Below are 27950 nucleotides of genomic sequence, written 5' to 3'. Positions count from 1 at the left end.
ATTTACACTGCAAAACCAGATTGATTTTGCCGCTTTAAAAAACCTGGAGATTTCTTACCAAATCTCTCACTTTCTGTATCTCTCATCCTATTAAATTTAACCCTATATGTTAGTCCTGGACTTATTTATATTTATTATACATAGTATTACATATTGTACATACACATGAATACAAAAAACAAGACAGTACAATGGAATGTTTTTACTTACGTGAAGTTTTAGAGGCAAGAAGTGTGACCTTTTGTCCGGCAAGCAGCTGGAATCCCAACACATTAAGCTGGTCATCATCACTGCGCTCAACAAAATCTGAGAGACACATCAAGTAAATGTTACATAGTAATAATAATTCTCTTTCTCTCTCTTTTTAAAGGCACATATAATTAGTAAAAATATATTTTTATAGACACCCTTTACCAATTAAAAAACTTTTTATGACCACAGTTTATTAAAATAGTACTTTTACAGAGTATAAAATCATTTACAGTTTTGCAATTCGTCAAACAATTCTTCTTATTCTTACACATAAATTAAATTTGTCCTTTAGGGACATCATTTTTTCAGCTGTTTGCTCCAAAGTGAATCTTAAAAAACACTATATATATATATATATATATATATATATATATATATATATATATATATATATATATCCAAAATGTGCAGATGCAGCACTCAGGAGACTGGTTACCGATAGACAATGATCACGAAAGAGTCAAACTCCAAATAAGTTCTATCATTCTATTGATAGAACTTATTTGGAGTTTGACTCTTTCGTGATCATTGTCTATCGGTAACCAGTCTCCTGAGTGCTGCATCTGCACATTTTGGATATATACCTCTCCCAGCGTCTGTTTGGGGGATTGAGGGCACCAGAGCAGTTGATTTATTTTACTAGCCAGTGCCGGTTATTTGTGGACATATATATATATATATATATATATATATATATATATATATGTCAGGTCCATAAATATTGGGACATTGACACAATTGTCATATTTTGGGCTCTATACACCACCACAATGGGTTTGAAATGAGCCAAACAAGATGCGCTTTAACTGCAGACTTTCAGCTTTAATTTGAGGGTAATTAGATCCAAATCATGTGAATGGTGCTGGAATTACAACAGTTTGTACAGTATATGTGGTTCCCATTTTTTTAGGTTCCATGTATGACTGCCGAAGGAACAGAACTCGTTTCCTTGTATTTATGGATAATGTGACTGCTGACAAAAGCAGCAGGATGAATTCTGAAGTCGTTTGGGCAATATAATCTGCTCATAGTCAGTCAAATGCTTCAGAACTCATTGGAGGGCGCTTCACAGTGCAGATGGACAATGAGCCGAATGCATACTGCAAAAGCAACCAGAGTTTTTTTAAGGCAAATAAGTGGAATGTTATGCAACGGCCAATTCAATCACCTGCCCTGAATCCGATTGAGCATGCATTTCACTTTATGTAGACAAAACTGAAGGGAAAATGCCCCAAGAACAAGCAGGAACTGAAGATATTTGCAGTAGATGCCTGGAAGAGCAGGGATGAAACCCAGCGTCTGGTGATATCTATGCGTTCCAGACTTCAGGTTGTAATTGACTGCAAAGGATTTGCAACAAAGTACTAAAAAGTGAAAAGTGTGATTTAGGATTGTTTAGCTTGTCCCATTACTTTTGGTCCCTTAAAAAGTGGTAGGCACATATAGAAACCATTGTAATTCCTACACCGCTCATCTGATTTGGATGTAAATACACTCAAATTAAAACTGAAAATCTGCAGTTGAAGCACATCGTTTGGTTCATTTCAAACCCATTGTGGTGGGGTATGGACCTGACTGTGTATATATATATATATATATATATATATATATATATATATATATATATATATATATACACACACACACACACACACACACACAAAAACACACAGTACACCACTCACCTGGAAAAAGGTTTATGAGATTGACAGGAGGTTTGTTGGTGTCAATAGTCAGTTTATGGTTTGCTGCTTTTGTTGGTTGTATAGGAACACAGACTAATCGTAAAGGAAGCCGAAATTTGCACTGCGTGACTCGAGGGACACCTGCATTTAAAAAATAAAACAATAAAAAGACACATGAATATTTGAACTTTCAATTGTGAGATTTAAAAAATATTTTACTTCTGTCTGAATAAAAAATAAGTATATAAATATATGTGGATGAATGCAAGTACAGGGTGATGCATTCAAGACTAAGGGCTAAATTTCCTGCCTTTCTAAAATTAAAAAAAGGTAATGTTGCCCATAGCAACCATTCAGATTCTATATCACTTTCTAGGATGCAACATAGAAATGACAGAATCTGATTGGTTGCAATGGGTAACATCACTTCTTTACATTTTTTTGAAGCTTTAGTATATCTACCGCTAAGAGAGACAAAAGCTGGTCTTAAAGAAATTATATATCACATACTGTATGTAGTGTAGGAACATTCTAAATGGAGTCCCACACTGTGGATGTCATATTAATTATTGTATTAATTCATTCTTTACCTTTCTGGCACAAGTGGTCAAACAATGTGTTCTGTAAATCCACATACAGTAGAGTTACATTGTAAATGTATTGTATGTGCTAGGATACCTTTCTTCCTGTCATGGAGCCACTAGGATAGTAGGGCCCAACCAGAGTTGAACTGTTCTATAGGAGATACAGTGGAACCACCCCCCTCCCCATCCTCTCTAGGGATCAGGTTCCTGACTGTGCACTTACTGTATATTATACTTATGTTACAACATACTGCACATGATTATGGTACATTTTCTACAGCAAATTATCATGCATGGAATATACTTATAATGGGGCCCAGACAATGCATTCTCTAATGGTTAGCCAAGCCTCTGTGATGGCAGGCCACACCTCCTTTGTAGGGTTAGGCACTTATGGGGTTATTACAGTTAAGCTGCGGGGGCAGGGTTAGGTGTTATGAGTTTTGGGTATGCACCCACAGCTGGGACCGCTGTTAAGGACAGCCACAGCGAACATTACTCTGCCTCTGTTGGCCTGTCCTGAAGGATAGCTGGTACTTAAAACAACAACTAGGACTTTGCATATAATAGCCACGTTTGAAGGGGCAAATTTGGTCTGCCCCAACTTCAGTGCCACTCGGTCTTGAGCAGGGACAAGGTACCAGGTGATCTTTAAAGGAAATTGCCAAAAAGTGAAACTGGCTAAAGGGAACCTGCCTGAATAACAGCTAAAGGCACCTGGCCAACTTCAGGGGAGACGGTAAGCGGAATGAGCGACCTAGTCGCAAACCTCAGGCGACCCAGTCGCAAGTACAAAAGATAATGCAAGAAAACATGATACACGACACACAATAACACTGCAAAGCACACAAAAGTACGGGTAACTCCCGTCAGCAGGAGGTGACCCAGGGTTAAATTAAACCAAATAACACAGACCTGCGGCAGTACACTGGGAACCCCAGATGGCAAGTAACAAGTGTGGACCAAAATAAGCAACACAAGAGAGCCTTGTCCACAACGTTGCTGATATATGAAAGAAGAAGTAATACCAGGGATCCAATGTGGAACTGATGGAATAAACTCTACAGGAGTAACAGGAGCCAGAGGGAGGCAGGTAACTGTCGCAAAGAGAAGCTATCACCGGCGGGGCTATGCTGGACTGAATCCATTAAAAGGGCTCAGGTGACCAATCACCTCAGGAGGGTTGAGCCCAGTCCCCCCGGCCCTTATTCTGCCAGCTGTGGGAACGCTTGACCGGGGTCCCTCATTGCTCTGGCAACCACCGGGCAGAAATAGTAACCTGGCCAGGTGCCGTCGGGTGGCAGTTTTGATCAGTGTCCCTTGTTGCCAAACAACCGGCACCAGGGATGTTTCTGTGCAGGGAAAATACTGACTGCTTTATTTTTAAACTGCAATCTAGATCTCACTTTGAAGTAAAACCTCACCCAAATCTAATTCTCTCTGCAGGTGTTACATCTGCCCCCCCCCCCCCCCCCTCCCTGCAGTGCACATGGTTTTTGCCCCCAGAACTGACACTTATTGGATGCGTAAAGAATGTTGGGTGAGAAGATTTAGGCATTCCAGCAGTTGCTTCATCCACCCCATCTGGCACAAACAATCATTCCTTATCAAGCTGGACTTTTCTCTCTTTTCTTTTTCTGTCTCTTCTTTCCTCTTTTCCCACACTATCCCATTTAATTGTAGCAGGGAAGTTAACTTACATCACAATTCTTCCCCATTTCGGTGTTTGTCTGTACAACAACTATGCCTCTTGACCATGTCTGCATTTTTATAATGAATACTCCAGAAAGTGAACATAAAGTCTTGTGCATCACACGCTTTTACATTTCTTTTCCTTTTAAACTAATCTGTTGAGAAATGGTTGTCATATGAAAACGTTATGGTTTAGTAGCAATGCCTTACTTACCCTATAACTTAAGACCTACTAAAAAAGCAGTTGTGACTTATCTATCAAGTTCTATTTAATTATGCAACATTTTACATATTCAAAACTAATTCCTGAATGATTAAAATCTCAGCAGTGTCTTCGGTATAGATTGAGTTGCATTTCTCAGCATCTGCAGAGTAAATAAGGCAAACACTTTGTTGCTACGTTACACCGTTCAGCGTGGCTCACTCACACCGGGCATCTGGTACTGTATAGCATATTGAGGCATATTTTTGGTACAGATGAGAAATACATAAATGTGTAAAGAAATACTGCCATACCTATGCCGCCCGTTTATTAGTCTTATGAACAGATAGAAATGTTGACCAGTCCTATATTATTTTTTGAATAGTTAATTTCATTAAATTTTTTCCTACTTTTTTTGTGAATTTGTTTCAATTGAAAGCATTATGTTAAGAATAGGGCAGTAGCAGTGTCAGTGCTCAAGAGTATATGCAAATACATCTGTACTGAGTGCACCTACTGTAAACCAATTAATACTTGGCTAACAAACACCACTGAAGGTAAGTATTTTCACTGTAAAGTAGTGTATGAACGGTGCAATGTACTTTCTATTCAATCCCGATTGAATTGGGATTGAATTGCACTGCACCGTGTACACATTTGATTTAAACTATATAGTACAGATCTACAGTCTTGCCTATAGTCTTGCACAGTCAATTTTTGTTATTCAATTTTGATGCAGCGGGGCCGCGCATCGAGAGCAAATTGAATGCGTTAGATTTCCATTCGAATTCAATTTGATTTTGCTTAGATAAGCAAAATTGAATAGAAAAATAGAATCGAACCATATGTACAGTATAACTCTGTATTGTATACAAATTGCTACACTCACTTTGGAAGTAAAATATTTATAATGAACTGTCTCATTGTTTATATTAAGTCCCTCTTTAATTTTTCAGTTACTTATATAGCACAACCATAGTCTATTGCACATTTATATTGGAAACAAACAGTAATAAAACTGCTCTCAAGCTTCAAATCTTCAGTATGTTGTCTAAGCGTAATATAATGACCACTAGTTTTAGTGACATCACACATGGGTAAAATAACTTTGCACATTATAATTAGAAGTTGTTGTGGCTGTTTAGATGTTGCAATGCGGCTGCAGTAAAGATCTGCAGTCTCCCTACTCCCTACTCCCTAAGTCTCATCTCTGTGCCTAAAGTGTCAATCAAGGGGTACAGTCTGCACCTATAGAGCATGTGCTACTCTCCTTTTTATTTTGCTACATGAATGCATCTGTTACTGTGACAGAGTAATTTGCTGGAACATATGAAGCATAATTGTGACCTGAATCACATTTACCAGCAGCAGTTATTGGAAGGTCTTTCATCCTATCATTACACATGTGATACAGGTCACTAAAGGGCATAGGTGAACTCCATCTCAAAATCGTGTCACAAAAGACTTAAAGAGGACAAATGATATTTCCCCTTTGATTCTCCTGTCTCTGATTAAACATTTTCCTTTCACCTGGAAAGACTCTTCTTTATCACACCTGATAATCTACATTCCATCACATATTCAAAGTGTTCACAATGTTAATTACATCCTTAGCCACTGGCTGGATGAATCATGAGATCTCCTGGTTGGGCCATTAGCAATAGCATTTAAGATGTTATTGCCAATGTTATATTCCTTATGTAGCCCCCAAAATTATTTAATTTAATGAGTCGATTGATGCTTTCTTATGTGTGGAAGTTCTAAGGGCCTGATTCAAATGTTTAATTGCACCCGAAAGTGATGGGGGATCTAAGGGCTTTTTATTGTGCCGATCGCACTCATTAAGGTCGGGTTTAGGTACTCGACCAAGCAATAGGCGTGATGCAAAAAGTCTCCTTTGCGCACTCAAACGGGTGACTTTTCATGCAGTGAAAAGTAAAAAAAAAACCATGTCGACTTTCCCCATGTCGACATTATGACCCTGTCGTCCTAATGACCCTATCGCCCGAACCCATGTTGACCTTCAGTCATGTCGACCTTAATGCATATGGACCTATTGGGTTTGACCTAATGCTTGTCTACCCAATGATCCCATTCCCTCCATTGGGTGCTTCTTGTGTGGCTGCCGATGTGAAAAACATTTAACAATGTAGGGAGGTCTCTCCTTCCCTGATCTAACTAGGAACCATGGGGCAGATGTACTAAGCCTGGTGAAGTGGAAGGTGACAACACATCAGCCAATCAGCTGTTGCAGGCTTGAAGCTAACTTGCTGGTGCATTGGGTGTGGTATGGGGCTCCGACAGTCGGGACATCACTGCACGCTTTATAACTTCACCAGGATTAATACATTTGCTGCCATGAGACAACCTTGCTCTCCCAATTAAGTGACTGGTTCCAACACTCCCCTCCCCCAACACATGCACATTTTCTTTATTTCACATTCTAAACTTTAGCTGGACCTGGAACAAGCTCTGCTCCATGGTTTCGTTTCCCTTACATAATCTTCTTTCGTTACCCAAACAGCTTTGCCCCAAAACTCCAGTTATTCCCTACAGCTGTTCTCAATAAAAGTTTGGGAATCATTTTGATTTTTTACCCTCCCTACCAGGACTGTATCTGTACGTAATGACTTCAGACCTCATTTCCTATTGGATACTACTGAATGTCAAGTCCCTAGCGTATTGTTTGCTCAATCTTTTATTCTACCATTTAGTGACTTTTGTGGTCAATTCAATTTAGGTCCCCCAGATCGGTTCTAATATCTTTATCTTTAACTTAAACATTGGGTTCACTGACTTAACACTGGCCCCACTACCTTTTGCTAAATGCTTTACTGATTTTTAAAAGACTATCTAGATCAGGCATCTTCAACCTGTGGCCCTCCAGCTGTTGTGAAACTACACATTCCATGCATGTTAAGGTCCATACACACTGGTAGATTTTGCCCAGTGTGTATAGACAACGATGATTTGGAAAATGCATACACTCTGAGCATTTTTCGCCTGTTTTGCCGATTCTCCCAGGGGTGGAAGACTTTCCATAGAAGGACACTGCACTCACCGCTGCCCCATACACACTGGGCAGCTTTCAAGCTGGAAGCTGCTCTAACGAGTAAACGGAGCAGCTTTAAGCTAAAAGTTGCCCAATGTGTATGGGCCTTTAAACTCATAGAGACTACACTTGACTCCATCTATTTTATAATATATTTTTGGACTGCACGGTTCCACACCAATTTTCGAAGGAGGTGTATACCCTCGTACACAATGTTTTAGGCCTCAGTTTAACCCCAGACCTCTCTTTAGCTCTTTTGCACTAGTATTGCACTAGCAGGGTTGGATAATGTCATTGGGGGCCTAAGGCGCCACCCCCCTGGATGTGCATGCTTTGTGTGTGCTACCTCCACCATACCTCCATGAGGCAGTAGCAGTGTAGGTGCATACCCCACTCTGTGTCTCTAAACCTCACCTCCCATGGTGAAGCCTGCAGTGTCTCTCTTCCCCTTACCCACTTTGCCTCTCAAACTCAAACACCCCCCCCCCATTTCTCAGCCTCACCCATTCCCTGTGTCTCAACCCCATCCCCTGTGTTTATCAATCTTGTTGCCTCAGCCTCTTTAAGCATCATTTCCCCCAGTATATCTTAGACCAATAATCCCTATATCTGTGCATGCTTTGTAGGAGGTGCATAGGTAACATGACCCTGGTGTGTCTATAACAGTGTGCACACCTCTCGTGCACTGTCAGCCTAGACACATGCACTGTGTCCATGCTACCTCTGTCTTCTCAGAGTCACTCTACTACCCAGGCTCTCTTTGCAGCAGAGTTACATAGTTACATAGTAGGTAAGGCTGAAAAAAGACTTGCGTCCATCTAGTTCAACCTGGTATAGATATCCATTGCTGATTTGGTAGGATCTGATATTTTACAGACAAATTATATTTCTTATTTGTACCCATGGATGTTTTTCTCCAGTAAATGTTTGTCCAACTTTGCCTTTAACGCATTTAATGAGCCAGCCGTTACCACCTCTCTGGGAAGAGAGTTCCAGAATTTGACTGTTCTGACCGTAAAGAATTTTTTTTCTACTAGCTGAATGAAATTTTTTTGCTTCTAATCTATACTCATGCCCTCGTGTCCTAGATTCCTTTCTAGCAGAAAAGAGGGTGTGTGACAGTTCCTTATATTGGCCCTTGATATACTTGTACATGTAGAGCATGTCCCCCCTTAAACGTCTCTTTTCCAATGTAAATAGTCCCAAATTGCTTAATCTCTCACTGTAGCTTAAATTCTCCATTCCCCATATAAGCTTTGTTGCTCGCCTTTGGACTTTTTCTAATTCTATGATGTCCTTTTTATAGTGTGGGGCCCAGAACTGCACTCCGTACTTGAGGTGAGGTCTCACCAATGCTTTATACAGTGGCATAATTACCCTTGAGTCCCTAGTTTCCATTCCCCTCTTAATACATGCCAGAATTTTGTTGGCCTTTTTTGTAGCTACATTACAATGGGCACTACATCCCAGTTTGCTGTCTATTTGGACTCCTAGATCCTTTTCAAGTATGGAATTACTCAGTTCCTCTCCGCTAAGGTTGTAACTTGGTTAACTTATCTGAGTTGGTGCCTCCTGTTCTCCTCTAGTCCCACCTCCTCCCTTCCTCCAGGGTTCCACTTCCTTTTCCTATCCCTGGCTTTGGCAGAAGCATGGGCCAAGCACATGGCATCAAAGGTGAACATTTACTCTCCTCTGCAAGTGGAGCATCCCCGCACTGCTGCTGGAACACAGAGAGCTGCTTCTGGCAGTAGAGGCTAGCCAGTGCAACTTCTGTGGGGGAGGGCCTATAGGTACTCACCCCTTTGCCCCCTCTTAATCCACTTCTGCCCACCATATCTTCCCATTATGTCCTTGGACATATTTTAATATATGCTAAAGCAGTGGTTCCTAAACTGTATGCCGTGACACCCTGGGGTGCCTTGGAGGACTTGCAGGGGTGCCCTGGATCAGTGGTCCTTGACCCATTACAATTATTTTATGACCAATGTAATAGTCAAATTGTGGACAAACAGAAGTGAATCCTGTCCTCCATCCAGAGCCAGCCCTAGGCATAAGCAAACTAGGCAAATGCCTAGGGCATTTGGAATGCTTAGGGGCACCAGCAGCTTCTGCTGTTTAAAATGATATGCAGCACGCCTATATTCTGTGTGTGAGTGAGGCTGTATCTGCATATGAATTAGTGTATTTATGGAAATCACTGTAACATAGCATTCTGTATGCAGGTACAGCCACAGTCGCACACTGAATATAGGCATGCCACATATCATTTTAATCATCGGAAACTCCTTGTGTGTCCTGGTCACATAACAATTCAAATAAGATGAATTTTCAGAAAACAAGGTACCCAACACTAGCAGAACTGACCAGGAGCTGCACTGGCCTATTGAGACAAGATGTATGAGGAAACATCTGTATCCAAGCAGAGGGAGCGGTCACAGTGTTAGTGGCTGTGCGAGTGCTGTCTGCGGGTGGGTTGGTTGTGCAATAGTGTTCGGCATATGTGTAAGGGGCATTATGTGTGTCTTGTATACATGTATTAATAATGTGTGACATGTGTAACAGGCATTATGTGTGTCATGTGTATAAGGGCACTAATAATGTGCAACATATGTAATGGGCATTATGTGTGTCATGTGTATAAGGGTATTAATAATGTGCAACATATGTGTAAGGGGCATTATGTGTGTCATTATGTGTATGAAGGGCATTAATAAAGGTTGGCATAATGTGTAAGGGGCATTATGTTTATAAGGACATTAATAATGTGTGTCATGTGTAAGGGGCATTACTGTGTGGTATTATCAGGGGTGCCGAGAGAAAGGGGTAGGGGGTACAAATTACCCAGGCCAAAGTCTGATGGAAGGGCCCAGTGGGGGCCCCAGGCCCCCTACCCTTAGGTGACAGCAGCAGCTGCAGCTCTCCCCCTCTGCCCAGCACACACCGCTTTGTGCTGGGTTGCAGTGTGGCCATGGAGGTGCTTAAAATACAATATTTTCTCAGGATTATTTTCTAAGGGTATAATGTGAATAATGTGAGGAGTAATGTATATAAGGTAAAGTGGTACTACTGTGTGATGTAAGGTGAATAAGGGACACCATCGCATGATATAATGTGAATAAAGTTGCACTACTGTGTGGCATAATTTGAATTGGGGGTACTATTGTGTGGCCATGCCCCTTCCCAGCAAGAACACACCCCTGTTTGGGCTCCGCACCGAAGGTGTGCACTGTTTCTATTTCAAATATTGCGGGTAGGAGCATCAAAATGATGACTACTATGATGAGGGTTGATGGTGCTGGGAAAGGGGAGCTGGGTCAGAGGCTGAACGAGTGGCGGTGCTAGGGGGCACCAGCCAAAATCTTGTCTAGGGCATCATTTAGGCTAGTGCCGGCTCTGCCCCTATCACATAACTGACACTAAGGAATAGATATAAACAAAATGTACTTACTGTAATATTTATATCTTATTTTCTCAATTAGAAACGTTTGGGCTAGGGGTGCAGTGAAACATGTTCTGATACTTGCTAGGGGTGCTGTGATTGAAAAAAGTTTGGAAACCACTGTGCTAAAGCCATTATAACAAAACACTGGAAATCTCTATCCCTCACCCCCATTTGCTATGGTTGTGTCCATAACTCAATTTCACTTTAAAATTAAGACTAGAGAGGTTCCATATCCTACCATCCCTTTTGCCCTATTATAAAAGGCTCTCATAGAACATACTGTATACTGTATGTCACAAAAGTTGCCCCATATGCTAACGATAAACCTGAAACTTTCAGTTTTGCAAGTGCTAAGTGTTTCATTTTGTGCATATGTCTATTCGTTACATAATAAGGGTTATATAATGTTATTATGGCTGAGATACTACTGTTACTTATATGTAACTTTCTTGCAGCATATTAGAAAGCAGTGGCCAGATCTAAGACAAGCAGCAAACTGACATATCAAGACGTAAGTTTCTTAGTTTACATAGTTGGGATGCAAAATGACAAAGCAGAACTACACTAAGCTGTATTACCACATGGGCAGTCTCCTAGAGGCAGCATTATAGTAACATTTTCCTAATCCCTTGGACTCCATTATTTCCTGTGGTAAGCATAATACACACTCAAAACTTCTGGTTTCACACGAAACTAAAAGTAGCTTAAGGCAATTGCCACCTACTGTACTTTCAAGAATGCTTTATATTCCAGTTAGCAACATTTAATTCAATACTAATTGACAATATCAGTACTAACAGATACCGTGTGGAGGAACTGCCCAAGTACCACACAGCCTACCAATACGAGTGATGGTGTTTGACCAGCAAGCAGAGTTACACAAATTAGAAACATACTTATATTAATATAACTCCTATAACTCATTATGGGCCTTATTTTGGTTAATTCTTTCTGACAAAATCCTTCTTAGATGGACAAAACCATGTGCACTGCAGGGGGGGGGGGGGGGGCAGATGTAACATGTGCAGAGAGAATTAGATTTGGGTGAGTAATTTTGTTTCTGTGCAGGGAAAATACTGACTGCTTTATTTTTACACTGCAATATAGATCTCACTTTGAAGTAAAACCCCACCCAAATCTAATTCTCTCTGCACATGTTACATCTGCCCCACCTGCAGTGTACATGGTTTTGCCCATCTAAGAAGGATTTTGTCAGAAAGAATGAACCAAAATAAGGCCCTATGTCGGTATTTGTTTCCTAGCACGGCGCCCATCGTATGCCATTGCATACTAATCGCAGACTGTTAAATAAACTTGAAAGCTTGGGATTGGATTCTAAGATAGTTGAATGGATAAGAGCGTGGTTGCAGGACAGAAAACAGAGAGTTGTAGTAAACGGAGTCAAAGGAGGGAAAGGTTACAAGTGGAGTACCACAGGGATCTGTACTTGGACCAGTGCTTTTTAATATCTTTATAGGTGATATTGCAAATGGAATTGAGGGTAAAATGTGCCTTTTTGCAGATGACACAAAGGTATGCAACAGGGTAGACACACCAGGAGGGGTAAAACAAATGATTGAGGATCTAGGTAGATTAGAGAAATGGTCAAGAGAATGGCAACTACAGTTTAATGCCAAAAAATGCAGAATCATGCACTTGGGTCTCAGAAATCCAAAGACTCAATATAGTATAAATGGCACTATAATGGAAACTACTGAGGAAGAGAGGGATCTAGGTGTCACTATTTCAGGGGACTTAAAAGCAGGTAGGCGGTGTAACAAAGCAACGAAGAAGGCAAGTCAGATGCTTGGTTGCATAGGGAGAGATATCAGCAGTAGAAAGAAAGAAGTAATAATGCCACTATACAGTAGGTCATTGGTACGACCTCACCTAGAGTATTGTGTTCAGTTCTGGAGGCCATATCTCCAGAAGGATATAAATACATTAGAGACTGTACAAAGAAGAGCAACTAAAATGGTGCATGGCCTACATCACAAAACGTACCACGAAAGACTAAAAGATCTTAATATGTATACTTTAAAGCAGAGAAGGGAAAGGGGGAACATGATAGAAATTTTCAAATATATCAAGGGTTTTAACAAGGTACAGGTGGGAGTCATTCTTCACAGGAAGAGGAGCAACAGAACACGAGGACATGCACTGAAACTAGAGGGAGGAAGATTCAGGGGAAATGTGAGGAAGATTTTTTTCACAGAAAGAGTAGTAGATAAGTGGAATAGCCTACCATCAGAGGTGGTAGACGCAAATACAGTAGTACAATTTAAACATGCTTGGGATAAGCATATTGATATCCTTACAAAAAAATAAGGATCAAATATGGTTTGAGGTAACATGTTTAAAAAAAGGGGCAGACTAGATGGGCCAAGTGGTTCTTATCTGCCGTCAAATTCTATGTTTCTATGCGATGGGACCCGATTTTCGGGTCCTAAGACCCGCACTGTACAATTTTAATATCACGTTGCATCGCATGCCATTACAATGGCATGCGATGCGATGTGATCAGACCCGATTTTTAATTGTACAGGCACCATAGGCGTGCGCACGGGGGGTGCCAGGGGTGCACAGGCACCTCCTAATGACCGGCACCCCCCCCGCACGAACGCAGCACTGTCCTCCCCTGCCAGCAGCAGTGTGGAGCTGCCCGGCGGATGCCTGTCGCCGGAAGCAGTTTCCGGCGCCAGGACCTGTATCTATGCGCTCCGGCCCCACAGCCAGCGGCTCCTTAAGCAGGGAGACGGGGTCACCTGCGGCAGCGCTCCTCACTACGAGTCCTCCTCCCCGCTTACTAACCAGGAGCACCATCTGACACGGGGGTCACCTGCAGGCTGCAGCAACGCTCCCTCCTCATCAGCCAAGTTCCTTCCCCCGGCGCCCCCTCCCCTCATCTGCCTGGCAGCAGCAGCTTTGTCCCCAGCCCACACACTGCTGCAGTGGCAGCTAGCTCTCGCCTTCCTCCACAGGCTCCAGGCTGCTCTGTCATTTATACATGACACTGCATATATACTGTAGCACAATGGGGCATTAAATGTGTATGTAACTACAGGGGGCATTAAGTATGTGGCACTACAGGGCCATTATATGTGTGGCACTATGGGGGCAGTATGATGTGTGGCACTATGGGGGCAGTATGTATGTGGCACTATTGGGGCATTGTGTGTGGCACTACAGGGGCATTATGCATGTGGCACTATGCAGGGCATAATGTATGTAGAACTAAGGGGGGCATTATATGTGGGTAACGAGCATGTAATCCCCCCCAGACAATGAGCATATATCCCCTTGCCCCTTGGGCAACAGGCATGTAGTTCCTATGGCAATGAGCATGCAAACCCCCCCCCCCCCCATGTGAAGGGGCATGTAACCCCCTGGCATGGAGCATGTAAACCCTGGCATCGAACATGTAACTCCTGACAATGAGCATGTAGGTAAGCGCACTTATATGGCATAATAAGTAATGGGCATTATGGTGTGTGGCATAATGTATAATGAGCAATATGGTGCATGGTATAATATGTAATGTATACACTTATACACCATATAAGTGTGGTGTAATGGGTAATTTGGTGTGTGGCATACTGTGTAATGGGCATTGCTGTGTGTGGAATAATGTGTAATGAGCATTACAGCATATGGTATAATGTGTAATAGGCAATTCGGTGTGGGCGTAATATGTCATGGGCATTATGGTGTGGGATGTAATAGGTAATTGGCATAACAGTGTGTGGCTTAATATGTAATTGGTATTATGGTACCTTTATGTGGCCTAATATGTAATTGGCATTATGGTGTGAAGCAAAATTGGCATAACAGTGTGAGTCGTAACATGTAATGGACATCACAGTGTGGGGCGCAACGTGTAATGGGTATTACAATGTGTGGTATAATGTGTAAGGCATATGGTATACTATGTAATGGCTGTGTGATGTGCAATAGATATTATGGTGTAAATTTTCCGCGCATGCCTTTGGCGCGCACTGTCGCTATTGTCAAGTCCTGGCATAATGTGTAATGGCATTATGGTGTGTGGCATTATATGTAATGGCCATTACAGTGTGCGGAATTATGTGTAATGGTCATTATACTTTAAATTTTTGCAGCACTCCTTAGGTGCACACTGTCCCTGTTTATAGTATATGAGGGGGGGGGATGATTCACTCTTAAGTGCATATACATAAATAAGTCACCTATTTATTTTGCATTTATGCCCATTAGGTCGTGATGGACATGCCCAGTAGGCGGCGATGGACACGCCCCTCCAATGGTGCACCCCCTAAAAAAATGGGCTGCGCACGCCTATGACAGGCACCCTGATGGGTGATTGCTATGTTAAATGCACCCCCATTGTTAACGCCACCCCCGCCATCAACGTTAACCCGAAGCGTGGCGAGTGCAGCGAGCCCGCCAGGGGCGGCGGTACGCATCCTCTGAACTTTTCATACCCCCACTATCCACGTTGGCGTGGAGTTGATTTTATATAGTGTGGCGAGCGCACCAAGCCCGAAGCGTGGCGAGCGCAGCGAGTACCGCGAGGGGACGCGGAATACATGTGAAGTAATCCGCTTCCCCTCCCGGGGCTCGCTACACTATATAAAGTCAACTCCACGCCGACGTGGATAGTGCGGGTATGAAAAGGTCAGAGGACGCGTACCGTTGCGCTCGCCACGCTTAGGGTTGGCATTGATAGTGGGGGTGACGTTAACAATGGGGGTGTATTTAACATAGTAATCACCCATCAGGGTGCCTCTACAATTAAAAATCGGGTGTGATCTCATCGCATGTACCCTTATGTCTCCACTGACATATTTGCGAGCCGTGGAGAAATCATTATATGGTTGGTGACTTCTTCAGCAGCGGGCACATGTAATTGGGGGGTGCAATAACTGCTCGGTAAACTGCGAGCTTCACAGTTTACCGAGCAGACCAGAATGAGAGCCTTACTCAAGCTCAAATCTAATCCTAAGTACACTATAAGCAAAATAAGGGCATAATTCATATCTGATCGCAAGACAAATTTGCTCTGAAAACAGGCAAAACCATGTGCACTAAGGGTGGGGCAAATGTTTGTGCAGAGAGAGTTAGATTTGGGTGAGATCTTTTGTTTCTGTGCAAGGTAAACACGGGCTGCTTTATCTTTACAATAGAATTTATATTTCAATTTTAACAAACCCCAACCTGCAGTGCAATATGGTTTTGCCCATTTTGAGAAAAATTTGGCCAGCGATCAAGTCTTAATTAGGCCACAAGATGCAAAATTATGAAAAAGTGTGCAGCCTTTATAAAAAGGTACATTACAGTTCAGAAAGGCGTAACCTGTGCCATGCATCCTTATGCTTTGCTGTATCATCTGTGACTATACTCATTTCTGTGACACAATATGCGAATCCTAGATACCTAATATACTATGAGGGTCATTCTGACTTGCAGCATGCAAATTTCGCAGCTTTGTGAATCATGTAAACACCGCCCGCACGACCATCCGCCCCCACCTCACACGCCGATTTCCCTGCTAGCATCGGAAAAGCATAAACATCCATTAGCAGCCTTGCATTCGAGGGGCAAAATCATTCAATGGTCGCTGACCATCGAATGATTTTGCAAGCGCTCGCAAATCTAAGTCAGTATCTGCTGCACCCTTGAGCGGGAAGAGGGCGGGAAAATGACACTGAACTAGAATCAGGCCCTATATGTAAACTATGGGCCTTATTTTGAGTTGGGAATGCAGTAGCACCTTACCAGCTCTACTAAATATATCCCATAACTCCCAACTGTCCCAATTTTGGGGTAGCCACATTTATGGTAACTATCCTGCGTCCCTCTTGTGTGTGTGTGTGGGGGGGGGGGGATTTGGGAGGTTGCTGCTCTGCTAATTACGGAGACAGAAGAAAAGGGGGCATGGCCAGCATCGCAGAGGGATGGCCATACCCCGATACTGCCAAATACCAGGGCGTAAGGCGGAGGGGGGGGGGCTCCACCCATTTTAGTGAGACCATACCCCTTTTGGGAGCGAGTCCCAGTTTGAATTTCATAAATGTTGGGAGGTATGTATCCTGATCTTCCCCGAGTGAGTTGTATATTACTGAACCAAAGTCACTAATGTGTGGGTGGTCCCCTCCTGCCTCCTCATGTGCACTGTGATTGACACCTGCTGTGGCACTTCCTTGTGTACCCCCCAGAGTATAAGGTGGCTTGTGGTGTGGTGGATTACCAAATAGGCAGCCAATGGACCCCGCACACTTAGAGGCCCTGGGACCACAAAAAAAACCCTGTATTAATAGAATGTACACATTAAAAACTTAAAGTACATAAGCCGTAGATATCAGATTCACATCACAGTTTTCAGATAATAGATTCTTGGTTGGTCAAATTAAAAATGTATTGGAAGATAATCTGCAAGGGGGGGGGGTCCTGAAATTTGGACTGCCTAGGTACCTCTACAGGGTTTAATACAGCTTTGTCTCATCTCTGTGTTTCTCTGTGCTTCTCTCTCTGCTATTAGTTTTTTTGGATACTGAACAGACTATCACTTATTTGCTGGCCTCTCATGATTTTTGGTGCTCTGGACCCTCCACTCTTGGATATTTGCACACTCCTTGCTTCCAGCTGCCTGGCTGTGGCATGCTGTATTGTAGCTGCCTCCACTTTGGGACACTCTCTGGTTTCCCATTGCAGCTCTGTGGTCTCCAGTGGAAAGCTGCACCTGTTTTCCAGCCTGCGGGCTTCTCATTGCTGGCAGTAAATTTATTTCCCTACTGTCCATTGTGGGATTCACCTCCGGGCCTCTTTGAACTGGGTGTGCATAAAAGGGCTGGCGTGCATTTTCAGTCTGGTGCCCATGGCGGTGGGATCTTCTCACAGTTCATAGCCCTGGTGGTGACTGCAGCATAAATATTGGGTTGTGCTGCACTGTGCTGGCTGTTAATACCCTCTCTTAGAAATATTACTATATACACCGTCACCTGCCTGCAACAATCCTCTTAACTCTCCCTTTGGATCCAGACTGTAGTAAAGCAGGATAGAATCCTGCAAATTTCTATTTTCCTGCTGCCTCAGCTGAGCTCCTTCTCAATATCTTGTGTTATTTTATATCTTGGACCTATGTTCTCCGTACTGCACCCTGCACCTTCTCCTGGAGATTACATATAAGAGTATATTACATATACAATTAGTGTCCAGATGCAGAACAATTATTATATTTACAAAGTGAACATTAAAGTTTTTTCAAAGTATTTGCAAAGTTGCATGTGTTCAAACCACCTGATGAAGCAGCTGGACCAGTCCGAAGCAGGCAAGTCTTCTATATGCTGCATAAAGGCCTCCACTGCAACTTCTGGTGACTGCATATGCTTGATTTGTGAAAACACAAAATAGCCGCAGGCGGCCAGATCTGGACTGTACAGCAGATGACTAAGTTCATAGATGCATTACTGCAACAGAATCTGAGAAACTCTTGATTGAGCTGATAGAACACCCAGCATGCAGAAACCTTGCTCAGGCCAATCTTTTTGTGGAGTATCAAATAGATGTATCCTGAGGAGATCCTTATTTCATTCACTAACAAGGCCACGATTACCCTGGCATAATTCTTCGACTGTGGCCCAAATGGAAACAATGTTGTCTTCTCTGATGGCAGACACAGGTTGGCCACAGCAATCCTCGTCTTCCAGGGACCATCTCTGGCACTGAAAGCGGCTCACAGTCTGTCAATATTCTTTTGTTGTCACAGACATTTTTTGTATTCGTAGATGATCATGGTTCTCTGGTGGCCTATCTTGAGCTCCGTAACAACTTAATGAAGAAAGACCCCATATATATTAATTTGTCACTTTAGTCACTACACCTCTTTTATGAAAAATATATAAGATAAACTGTACAGAATGTTAGGTTTAAATTCTGTAAATGCGCCATACAGATATTTCAATAGACTTTTATTTTAAATAGTTTTTTTTACACATAACAAATAGAAGTCCATTTCCAATTTTTTTTTAAAAAAACAGGGTCCTGCATTTTTGCAACCCCACACAGAAACTACTTTCCTATTTGTAAAGGTCCATACACACTGGGCTGCGGTGATGCCCGTGGAAAACCGCTCAGTGCATACACACATGAGCAGCTTTCCCCCCTGCCCAGTGCCGACGGAGGGGAGAGTACGGCGTTGCATAGCGCAGCGCTATGCAAAGCCGTCCTGAAAGCCGCTCATCTGCTGGTATAACTAGCAGATGAACGGCTTTCCCGGCGATGTTGCAGGAGCGCGCAGCAGCGCTCACCGCTCATCGCCCGGGCATACACACTGGGCGGCTTTGAGCTGAAAGCCGCTCAAACCTGCTGTTTTGAGCGACTTTCAGCTCAATGTCGCCCAGTGTGTATGGGCCTTAACAGTGATTATGAGGTTAATAAAAAGTCCTAGTAAGAACATTTTACAAAAGTTAATGGGATTTAAGGTAAACATTTGATGAGGGTCTATTACGTTGAAGCATAATCCAAATAGCATCCACAGTACCTCCTCAAAATACAAAACAAATATAACAGAATATAAATATTATGAGATCCAAATTATCGCAAATATATATATAAAAAAAAAAAAAAACAGTGCAAAGACACATAAAAAACATAAGGGACCAAAACAAAAAAGCTAAAAGGAAAATTTGTCGGAGAAACGTTCTTAAAATATTTATGCCCTTCCTGTCACAGGTAAAGACTCTTGGCTAATCATTAAACAAGGTGTTGCTAAATTTTCCATATCCACCCTGTATAAGAAGAACTTACATAAAATATATTCAAGATGGTAATTGGTTCCAACTAGTTGAAACTAACTCTTTCCATCTGCCTCCCCTCTGAGCTGGCGGGGTTGTGGCCAAACCGGTGACTTACCATGTCTGGAGAACCTGTCCAAAGATTTCTATCTATTGGCTGGTTATAAAAAAAATATTAATGGAGATATTACAAACTAATACTACGTTAAGCCATTGGAATGCCCTCCTTGGGCTGTCTGTTCCACACCTCCCTAAAATACTTAATAAATTATCACTTCATCTTTTTCAGGCTGCCAATAGCTCAGTAGGGAAATTTTCACCCCCGGAAATTTTCACCATCTCCTATCCAGTGAAAAAGTAAGATGTGGTTTATAGATGAAATGGAAAAAATGACCCACTGTATACATGACAAAGGAGACAAATTCAACCAGATATGGGAGTTGGAGAACGCCAAGTTCTCCCTAATTATAGTTTACAGGACTTCTACTTCCAATGACCTTTTACATTATTAGAAGCCTTACTAAGAAAATGTTATTAACATTTTTTATTTTCCACCTTTTGTAGCTTATGGAATAAGTTGTATGCTATATTTATCCAGGCTGTGTATTTTTTTTCCCAATATCCCTCTATAGTCTTTTCCTCAAGTCCTTATATTTTCAATGTCCCAACATTTCTCCTTTCTCCAATATACCATCTCTTAAACTTCATAAAGCAAAATAATATGGAAGCAATTCAATAAACTAGCCCCAGCCCGTCGAAATGAAGGAGCTGCTGGGAGCCATGGCTCTGAGGTGAGTAAAAGTATGGAGGTGTGTGTCTGTGTGTACCCGAACGCTGGTGGCAGCCAGCACACCATAGAGGTGAGGAGCAGCATTAGACTTTTATTATATGGAATAAATGATATTATTTCAGCTGCAAAAGTAACATTTACATTATAGTAAAGTACTGTAAAGACCACACAAAAAAAATGTATTGAACTTCAATTTATATAACACCATATATAAATGTCCCCCATATATTGTACAGGATTCCTTATATCTCTTTCAGACCGCAAAATGCAGGGTCGCCCTGGGACTTTGAAACGGTTCAGTCCTGGTGCGACCCTGCATTTTGGTCTGTTCAGACCTTCTCAGTGAACCGTCAATATTGCCGGTTTGCTGACGTAATCCGGGGGCGTGGCTGAGCGTCATTGTGGCAGGGGAGGAGGCATCGCGTAGAGTTGGCATTGCTCCAAGCACTGCCTCCTCCATTAGTGTGAACAGGAAGTGGGTCGCTCGACCAGATTAACCCATTCACACCGCAAAGCAACACAGCAACAAACTGGTAAGAACCCTTGTTTTTAACCTGTTGAACCGGCATGAACCTGGTAATTAGGTGCGATGTGAAAGGGATAAATAAGTGGACACTAAAGTGATGTCATGAGAGCACATTAACTATAAGCAAATACTGTGCATCAGCATACAACTTTTTGCACAGATATTACTACTGGATTTGAAAGATACACTCAGGGACTGATTAAGTGATCAGGACACCTTAGAATTAAGGGGCCCATACACGGTCCGTTAAACGGATCCGTTTGGGTCTTAATTAGCACGCTTCGCATCGGATCGCATGCCTAGTGCATGCGGTGTGCATGCAATGCGATCCGATGCGAAGTTTAGCTAGTACAAAAAGTATGTGCAGCACATACTTTTTGTACCTTACTATGTGATGCGCGGGAGCGCGCATCGCATAGTACAAAACGGACGGTCCGGGAACGGACCGTCTATGGGCACCTTAATACCTTAGTAGTGCCCCCTGTATTGCTGCTAAATACAAAGCCCCTTATGGGAGCAGAAGAAATAGAGTAAAGGGAGTGCGGGACAAAAAGGATGTAAGGGAAGAAAGATAAAGGGGTTTAATCTAGTTCATTCTTTCTGACAAAATCCTTCTTAGATGGACAAAACCATGTGCACTGCAGGGGGGCAGATGTAACATGTGCAGAGAGAATTAGATTTGGGGGAGTTATTTTGTTTCTGTGCAGGGAAAATACTGACTGCATGATTTTACACTTCAATATAGATCTCACTTTGAAGAAAAACCCCACCCAAATCTAATTCTCTCTGCACAAGTTACATCTGCCCCACCCGCAGTGCACATGGTTTTGTCCATCTAAGAAGGATTTTGTCAGAGAGAATGGACTAGAATAACCCCCAAAGATAGAAGAGAGAAAAAAGAGGTCAGGGAAAGAAAGAGATAGAGTTTCATGAAAAAAGTGAATGAGAGGATGAGAGAGAGGAATGAGAGAGTGTCAGAGAAAAAATAAAAAGGGATGAGAGAATAGAGCTAGAGTGAGAGAGGGAGGGGAATAAGAGGGTCTGAGCAAGAAATAACATGTCAGGGAGGGAGTGAGAAAGAGAGGGGAGCAACAGAGTGTAAGAAGGAGGGTGTCAGGGAGAAAAAGTGGAGAGACAGAGGGAGAGAGTGTGTGTGTTAGGGAGAGAGACAGTGTCAGGAAGTGAAAGATAGAGAGACAGTCTCAGGGAGAGAGACTGTTTGGAAGAGATAAAGACAGTATCAGAGAGAAACTTCATGGAGTGTGAGAGTGACAGTGTCAGGAAGACATTAAGGGAAAGAGAGAGGAGCAAGAGATTGAGTATTACGGAGAGAGAGACAGAGAGGGAGGAAAAGCAGTACTGGGGAAGATACTTCCAGCACTTGGCCTACCACCTAAATACTCATGAATCATGGCACTTGAAGCTGGCTAGGAAGCCCCCCTCCCCCCTAGCGACCAAAGCCTTGTGGGAAGGGGGTGTTATGTAATCAGCTGCCATTCTTAGCTGGGGTGAAGGAGAGCTACAGGCCTCACAGACAGCCAGTTACATGGTGCAGGGGATGAAGCAGGCCCTCAAAGCAGCTCAGGCGCCATAACAGGTGCACCCCCCCCCCCCCCCCCGCACCCTCAGCAGTTGTGTCACTAAAAATGTGTATGCGTGCTCCGGAAATAGCCATTCATACTGCACCTGTGCAGGTAAACAGATTTATACAACTGATATGTTTGATCTTGTCATGTACTGTTTTTTTAATTTTGTAGAGTGTAAGGCCTAACTGATGCAGGTAGCGAGGGGTGGGGCACATGCCTAGGGGAAATACTTGCTGGGGGAAGGGTTTCCAGAGCAGCACAGCATGCTCACTTGCATGAGAGCCCTGCTAGGCTAGGCCGATAGCGAGATGATCATTTTGTTGTTGTGTTTTTGTTATAACAATTTAATTAATTTTTTTGTCACTGGTGAGGAAGGAAGTGGCACTGGTCAGTAAATTGTGGTGGAGGTGGCACAGTAAGGTTAGTGCTTCTTTGGCAGGTCAGAACCCCCAACATGAAGAGGCAGTGACATGATGGGATGACTGATAAAGTTGTCCCTAGGGGTGGCCTGACCCCTAAATTCGGGGACCAAACTATTGGTCTACAAGCATAATAATAAATAATTAGGTCGACATCACTAGGTCAATATGCATGAAGGTTGACATGACTGAAGGTCGACATGGGATATGTCGACATGATCATTACGTCGACACGGGGAAGGCCGACAGTCAAACGGTCGACACAGGGTGTTTCACTTTTTGGCCCGAGTTTTGACACAATTGACATGGACACTGAAACGTAGCACCTCTGCGCTTGCCATGCTTCGGGCACACTAATTTATTCTCCCACCATGCCCTAGGGGATGATGGCAGGGCATGAAATACTGGCACATGTTGCTTACAAAAAAAAAAACGTGAAAAACCCCATGTCAACTTTTGACTGTCAACCTTCCCCATGTCGATCTCATGCTTGTGTCGACCTAATGACCCTGTCAACCTATTCATGTAGACCACAGGTCTTCAACCTGTGGCCCTCCAGATGTTGTGGAACTACATTTCCCAGCATGCCCTGACAGTTTTGGCTTGCTCTTATAGGAAAAAATGTGGCAATGCATGTTGGAACATGTAGTTTGACAACATCTGGAGGGCCATAGGTTGAAGACCCATGATGTAGACCTTCATGCATGTTGACCTAATGCTTGTAGACTTAGTGACGGTATCCCAAACTATTCTCATTAAGCCATCATCTTGAAATCATCATAAAAATGCATCATTACCCCCCCCCCCCCCACCCCTTTACAGCCCAGCATTGTCATGTTGCCAAAGCCATCTGATAGTCACAAAAAACTTCACTCAACACCGCCTCAGGACTCCGCACAACAATACAGCTTTTTTAATTAGGCTGTGCAGCCGCAGCAAACATGAAAATAATTAGATCTTCATTTTATTCTCTGGTCATGCTATGCCCCTCCAAATTCTAGTGCCCTATGGTTGATCGGGCATTGGCTAAACTAGCATGCCAGTGTTATAGTAATATTATGCTATAAACAGAAACTGATACTTTCATTGTAATAGAAGATTTGAGTGAGCATGTTGTCAGCATTGATGGCAGTCAGCCACCTTAACAGAGACCTTTCTGTCTGAGTACTGTATGTATAATAATTACTGCAGCTGTTACAAAGGAAAACACTTAACATCTTTAGTACTGTTACGGCATAACATGCTATGTATCGTCAGACCTGTGGTGCATCTTACATTCCACAATTACTATTGTATCTGTTAGCATGGAAAGGAAAACAGCAGGAGTCATCCCACACATCATGCAGGGAATAATGAATACAACCTTACATATAGAACTGCAGCACCACCTAGCGAACAGTCTGAGTAGTCTGTAAGGTCTTTGCATTTGCAACCCCAAGTGTACAGTAGCCATGCCATTTATATTCAAACTGTGGGAACATTTCTGCTTTATTTATTATTGATACTGCATTTTACTCATTGTGACTCCCAAGTGGTAATTCCTGCCAAATAGAAGCTTGCATTACACTTTCAATAAATTATATTATTTTGAATGTAGTTTTCCCCTATTTTCAAAATGTCAAATTCTATGAAAGAGTCAAAAAACATAGTACCGTACACTAAGTAAACGAGGATGCCTTTAAAGACACATACACACCAGGGGACATAGTAGAAGTTATTGTTCAGAAAGAGAATTCTAAATGAGATCTTTTACTATATCTTCTATTGTGTACGTGCAATATCTTTATCAATATCTTTAATGATGCACACTCCCGCACATTGTTAATGACCCCCTCCCACATTATGCATGTACAGACAATGTATATAACACCTGTAACTGTGAAATGGTAGGTGGGCCCTCTAAGCTTTGGGCCCCATAGCAGCTGCACTCCCTGAATTTATAGTAGCTGTGCCCTTGGTACAATGGGGCAGATGTATTAAGCTTTAACAAGAGATAAATCCAAGGGTGATAAGGAGAGATAAACGTCCAGCCAATCACCTGCTAACTGCCATGTTACAGGCTGTGTTTGAAAAAAGTCAGCAAGGAGCTGATTGGCTGGACGTTTATCTCTCCTTATCACCCTTACATCTATCTCTTGTTAAGGCTTAATACATCTGCCCCATTGTATGAAACATCTTAAGAAAACTTACATTATACACATTATAGAAGGATAATCAGGGCCGCTACAAGGAATCTTGGGGCTCGGGACTGACCTTCAGTCCGGGCCCCCTCCTGCACCCAAATGAAAATCATTGGCCGATGCATACACACTGAACAATTTTCACCCAGCCCAGCGATTTTCACAGTGGGTGAACCACTTTTTGTGTTATATCCACTCGTCCTGTAAGTGGTTCACTTGGACGGCAGCTGGCGATGATACGGTACCGCACATCAGCGCTAATCGCCCAGAACTCTCTGGTATGAAGAACGTGTTCTACTCAATGACCCTCCAATATTTTTTCGGTACCCGATTACATCTATAAGACTTCTTTGGATTTGTAGATGCTTATAGTCATCCATACATATGTAATGTGTATTGTATTTGCTATTTTGTATTGTTTTGAAGCTTTGACCAAATAAAGAAGTTTTTTTTTTTTTTGGGGGGGGGGGGGGGGGAGGAGAAAAGCATTTTGCAATTTGGCTTTAAAATGTTGCACTGCATGTGGAACTAGTTTGGAAATTGTTATAGATTAATTCTTAATATGTGCCCAGTATTTGCACACTACATGCAAAAAAAATGCATTAACAACATAGTTTGTTCCAGGAGCAAATTGTTATTTCTTATTCACTATTATTTGATTTGTTCCATATAAGGCACATATATTTTTAAAACTGTTTGCAAACGTAGAAAAGACTGAATTGCTAAATGACAAGGCAATTGTAAAATGATTAGATACTACATCTTCTCTTGAGAACACAAATGGTGCCTACTATTTAGTCACTGTTCTACATTTCAGTATAGTCGAGATCTAGTGCCAATTTCTCTTACCTTCAGGGTTCAATTCTAAAGTCACATGCAGCAAAAAAGAGGAAAAGAAATCAAGAAAAGGTAAGAAATGTTGAATAAAAGAACAGCTGTATCAACTTTAGGACACATTAGTTGGAAATTGCATATAATATTGAAAAATAGGTAATTCAATAAAGATCAGCTACTTAATGGAAATGTAATAAGCTGCAGCATGATGAGGTAAATAGGCCATGAATATCTTAGAGCCTTTTACATACACAGCAATCTGCAGCACATATCTTTTTAATTCGAAGTCTGGCCCTGTAACCACACAGAATAATACAAGATCAGGATTACATATAGCATTTAGTAACAGGCAAATGCACGCTTGTTAAATCCTACCATAATATTATTACCAACAAGTATACAGTTTATAAATGTGCGATGTTAGGCAAGGCATCCATTCCCACTATATAATTATTGTGATTGTATTGTAACCATTTTAAAATATAATTTTACAATTGCGGTTTCTGTAAGTATTCAGGGGTGAAAATATATCCGTAGCTGCCCATACACGTCCCGATCCCCGCGTGCGTTCTGGGCAAAAATAGCATTGCATCGCATGCCTTGTGTATGCAATGTGATGCGATAAAAAGCAAGTACAAAAAGTATGTGCAGCACATACTTTTTGTACCGTGCGATGAGATGCCGCAGGAGCGCACATCTCAAAGCACACATCACAGGAATCAGGATGTGTATGGGCAGCTTTCTGCCTTCTCAACCCTTTTTTTGCACTACTCCCGTTGACAGTTCGCCATGCTGCCATTACAAGCTTTTTACCTTACTCTTTGAGAACTGGATTACTTTATTGTAATCTGACTTATTGTTAATTATTTTCTGTTACTGTATTTTGACATGGTCATCAATTGCATTGTGATTCTTTCACTAAATTATGTAAAAAAAAAAACTTTTAATGAAGTCAATATGAAAATTATTTTATCAAAATTAAGGATGCCGAAGAGAATTTCCTCTTAGATCTTCTTCTGTGTGTATGGGTGATGCGGTAAAGATCCCTGCAGACAAAATACCAACCCTGGCATCCCGACTTGTGGCCAGAAGCCTGGTGTCGGAATCTTGGGTACTTATGTAATATCTGGGCTCCCGTTTTTCTAATGAGACCGCGTCCGCTCACCACGCTTCGTGCACGGTGGCTCGCTGCGCTCGCCACACTATATAAAATCAACTCCATGCGTAGTTGGATAGTAGGGGTATGAAAAAATGGGGTGCATTTAACATGGGAGCCCAGATAATACATAAGTACCAAATCTTGTCATTAATGGAGATGCCGACGCTGAAATCCCAATTGAAAGTATGGGGGTGGTGTTAGGCTGAGAAGATGGGGAAGGGTTAGGTTTAGGGACTAGCAGGGGGATTTAGGGTTAGGCTGCAGGGGTCGGGGCGAATGTTAGGTTTGAGCTGTGGGGAAGAGGAAGGAGGGTTAGGCACTTAGAAGGGGGTAAGGGTTAGGGGGTGGGGGGGTGGGTGTGAGAAGGTTAGATATCAGCAGTGGGAAAGGGGACAGAGGGTTAGGCACTTAAAAGCGTTAGGGATAGGCAATGGAGGGGGGTGGACTAGAGAAGAAGAAATTATTTCTTGAAGATAGCGCCACCAGAACATGCAGCCTAATTCCCACAAGTATTGTTATTGTCTACCAGAGTAAAGTTTCAGCAGCATCAAAATTCCTTGATTTTAAGAAACAATTTTTTTGTCATTATCCTGTATCATATATTTTAATTATATTAGGTCAACAATATTAGGGTCGACATGCATTGGATCAACCACTGAAGTTCGACAGGGCTTAAGTTGACACATGACAAGGGTGAAAAATGCTTAGGGCGACATGGTGAAAAGGTAGACACAAGCTATATGTCGACAGTCAAAAGGTCGAAATTAGTTTTTCAA

General features: G+C 42.3%; 1 protein-coding gene across 1 annotated transcript in view; it reads right to left on the bottom strand.

Moving 5' to 3' along the window:
• Window positions 1-27950, bottom strand: part of LOC146005778 (protein PTHB1-like) — a 489046-nt gene that overhangs the window by 260828 nt on the left and 200268 nt on the right. Inside the window, exons 14-16 of the mRNA XM_083145203.1 lie at window positions 26031-26045; window positions 1938-2078; window positions 211-306 (exon numbers count right to left, since the gene is read on the bottom strand). Of these exons, the coding sequence (XP_083001329.1) occupies window positions 211-306; window positions 1938-2078; window positions 26031-26045 (252 nt within the window). The remainder of the gene's footprint in view (window positions 1-210; window positions 307-1937; window positions 2079-26030; window positions 26046-27950) is intronic.

This window comes from Crinia signifera, chromosome 5 (assembly GCF_055691185.1).
Source record: "Crinia signifera chromosome 5, ASM5569118v1, whole genome shotgun sequence".
NCBI classification, from domain to species: Eukaryota; Metazoa; Chordata; class Amphibia; order Anura; family Myobatrachidae; genus Crinia; species Crinia signifera.
Note: the sequence above shows the minus strand (reverse complement) of the source record. Positions and strands in the feature narration are given on the sequence as shown.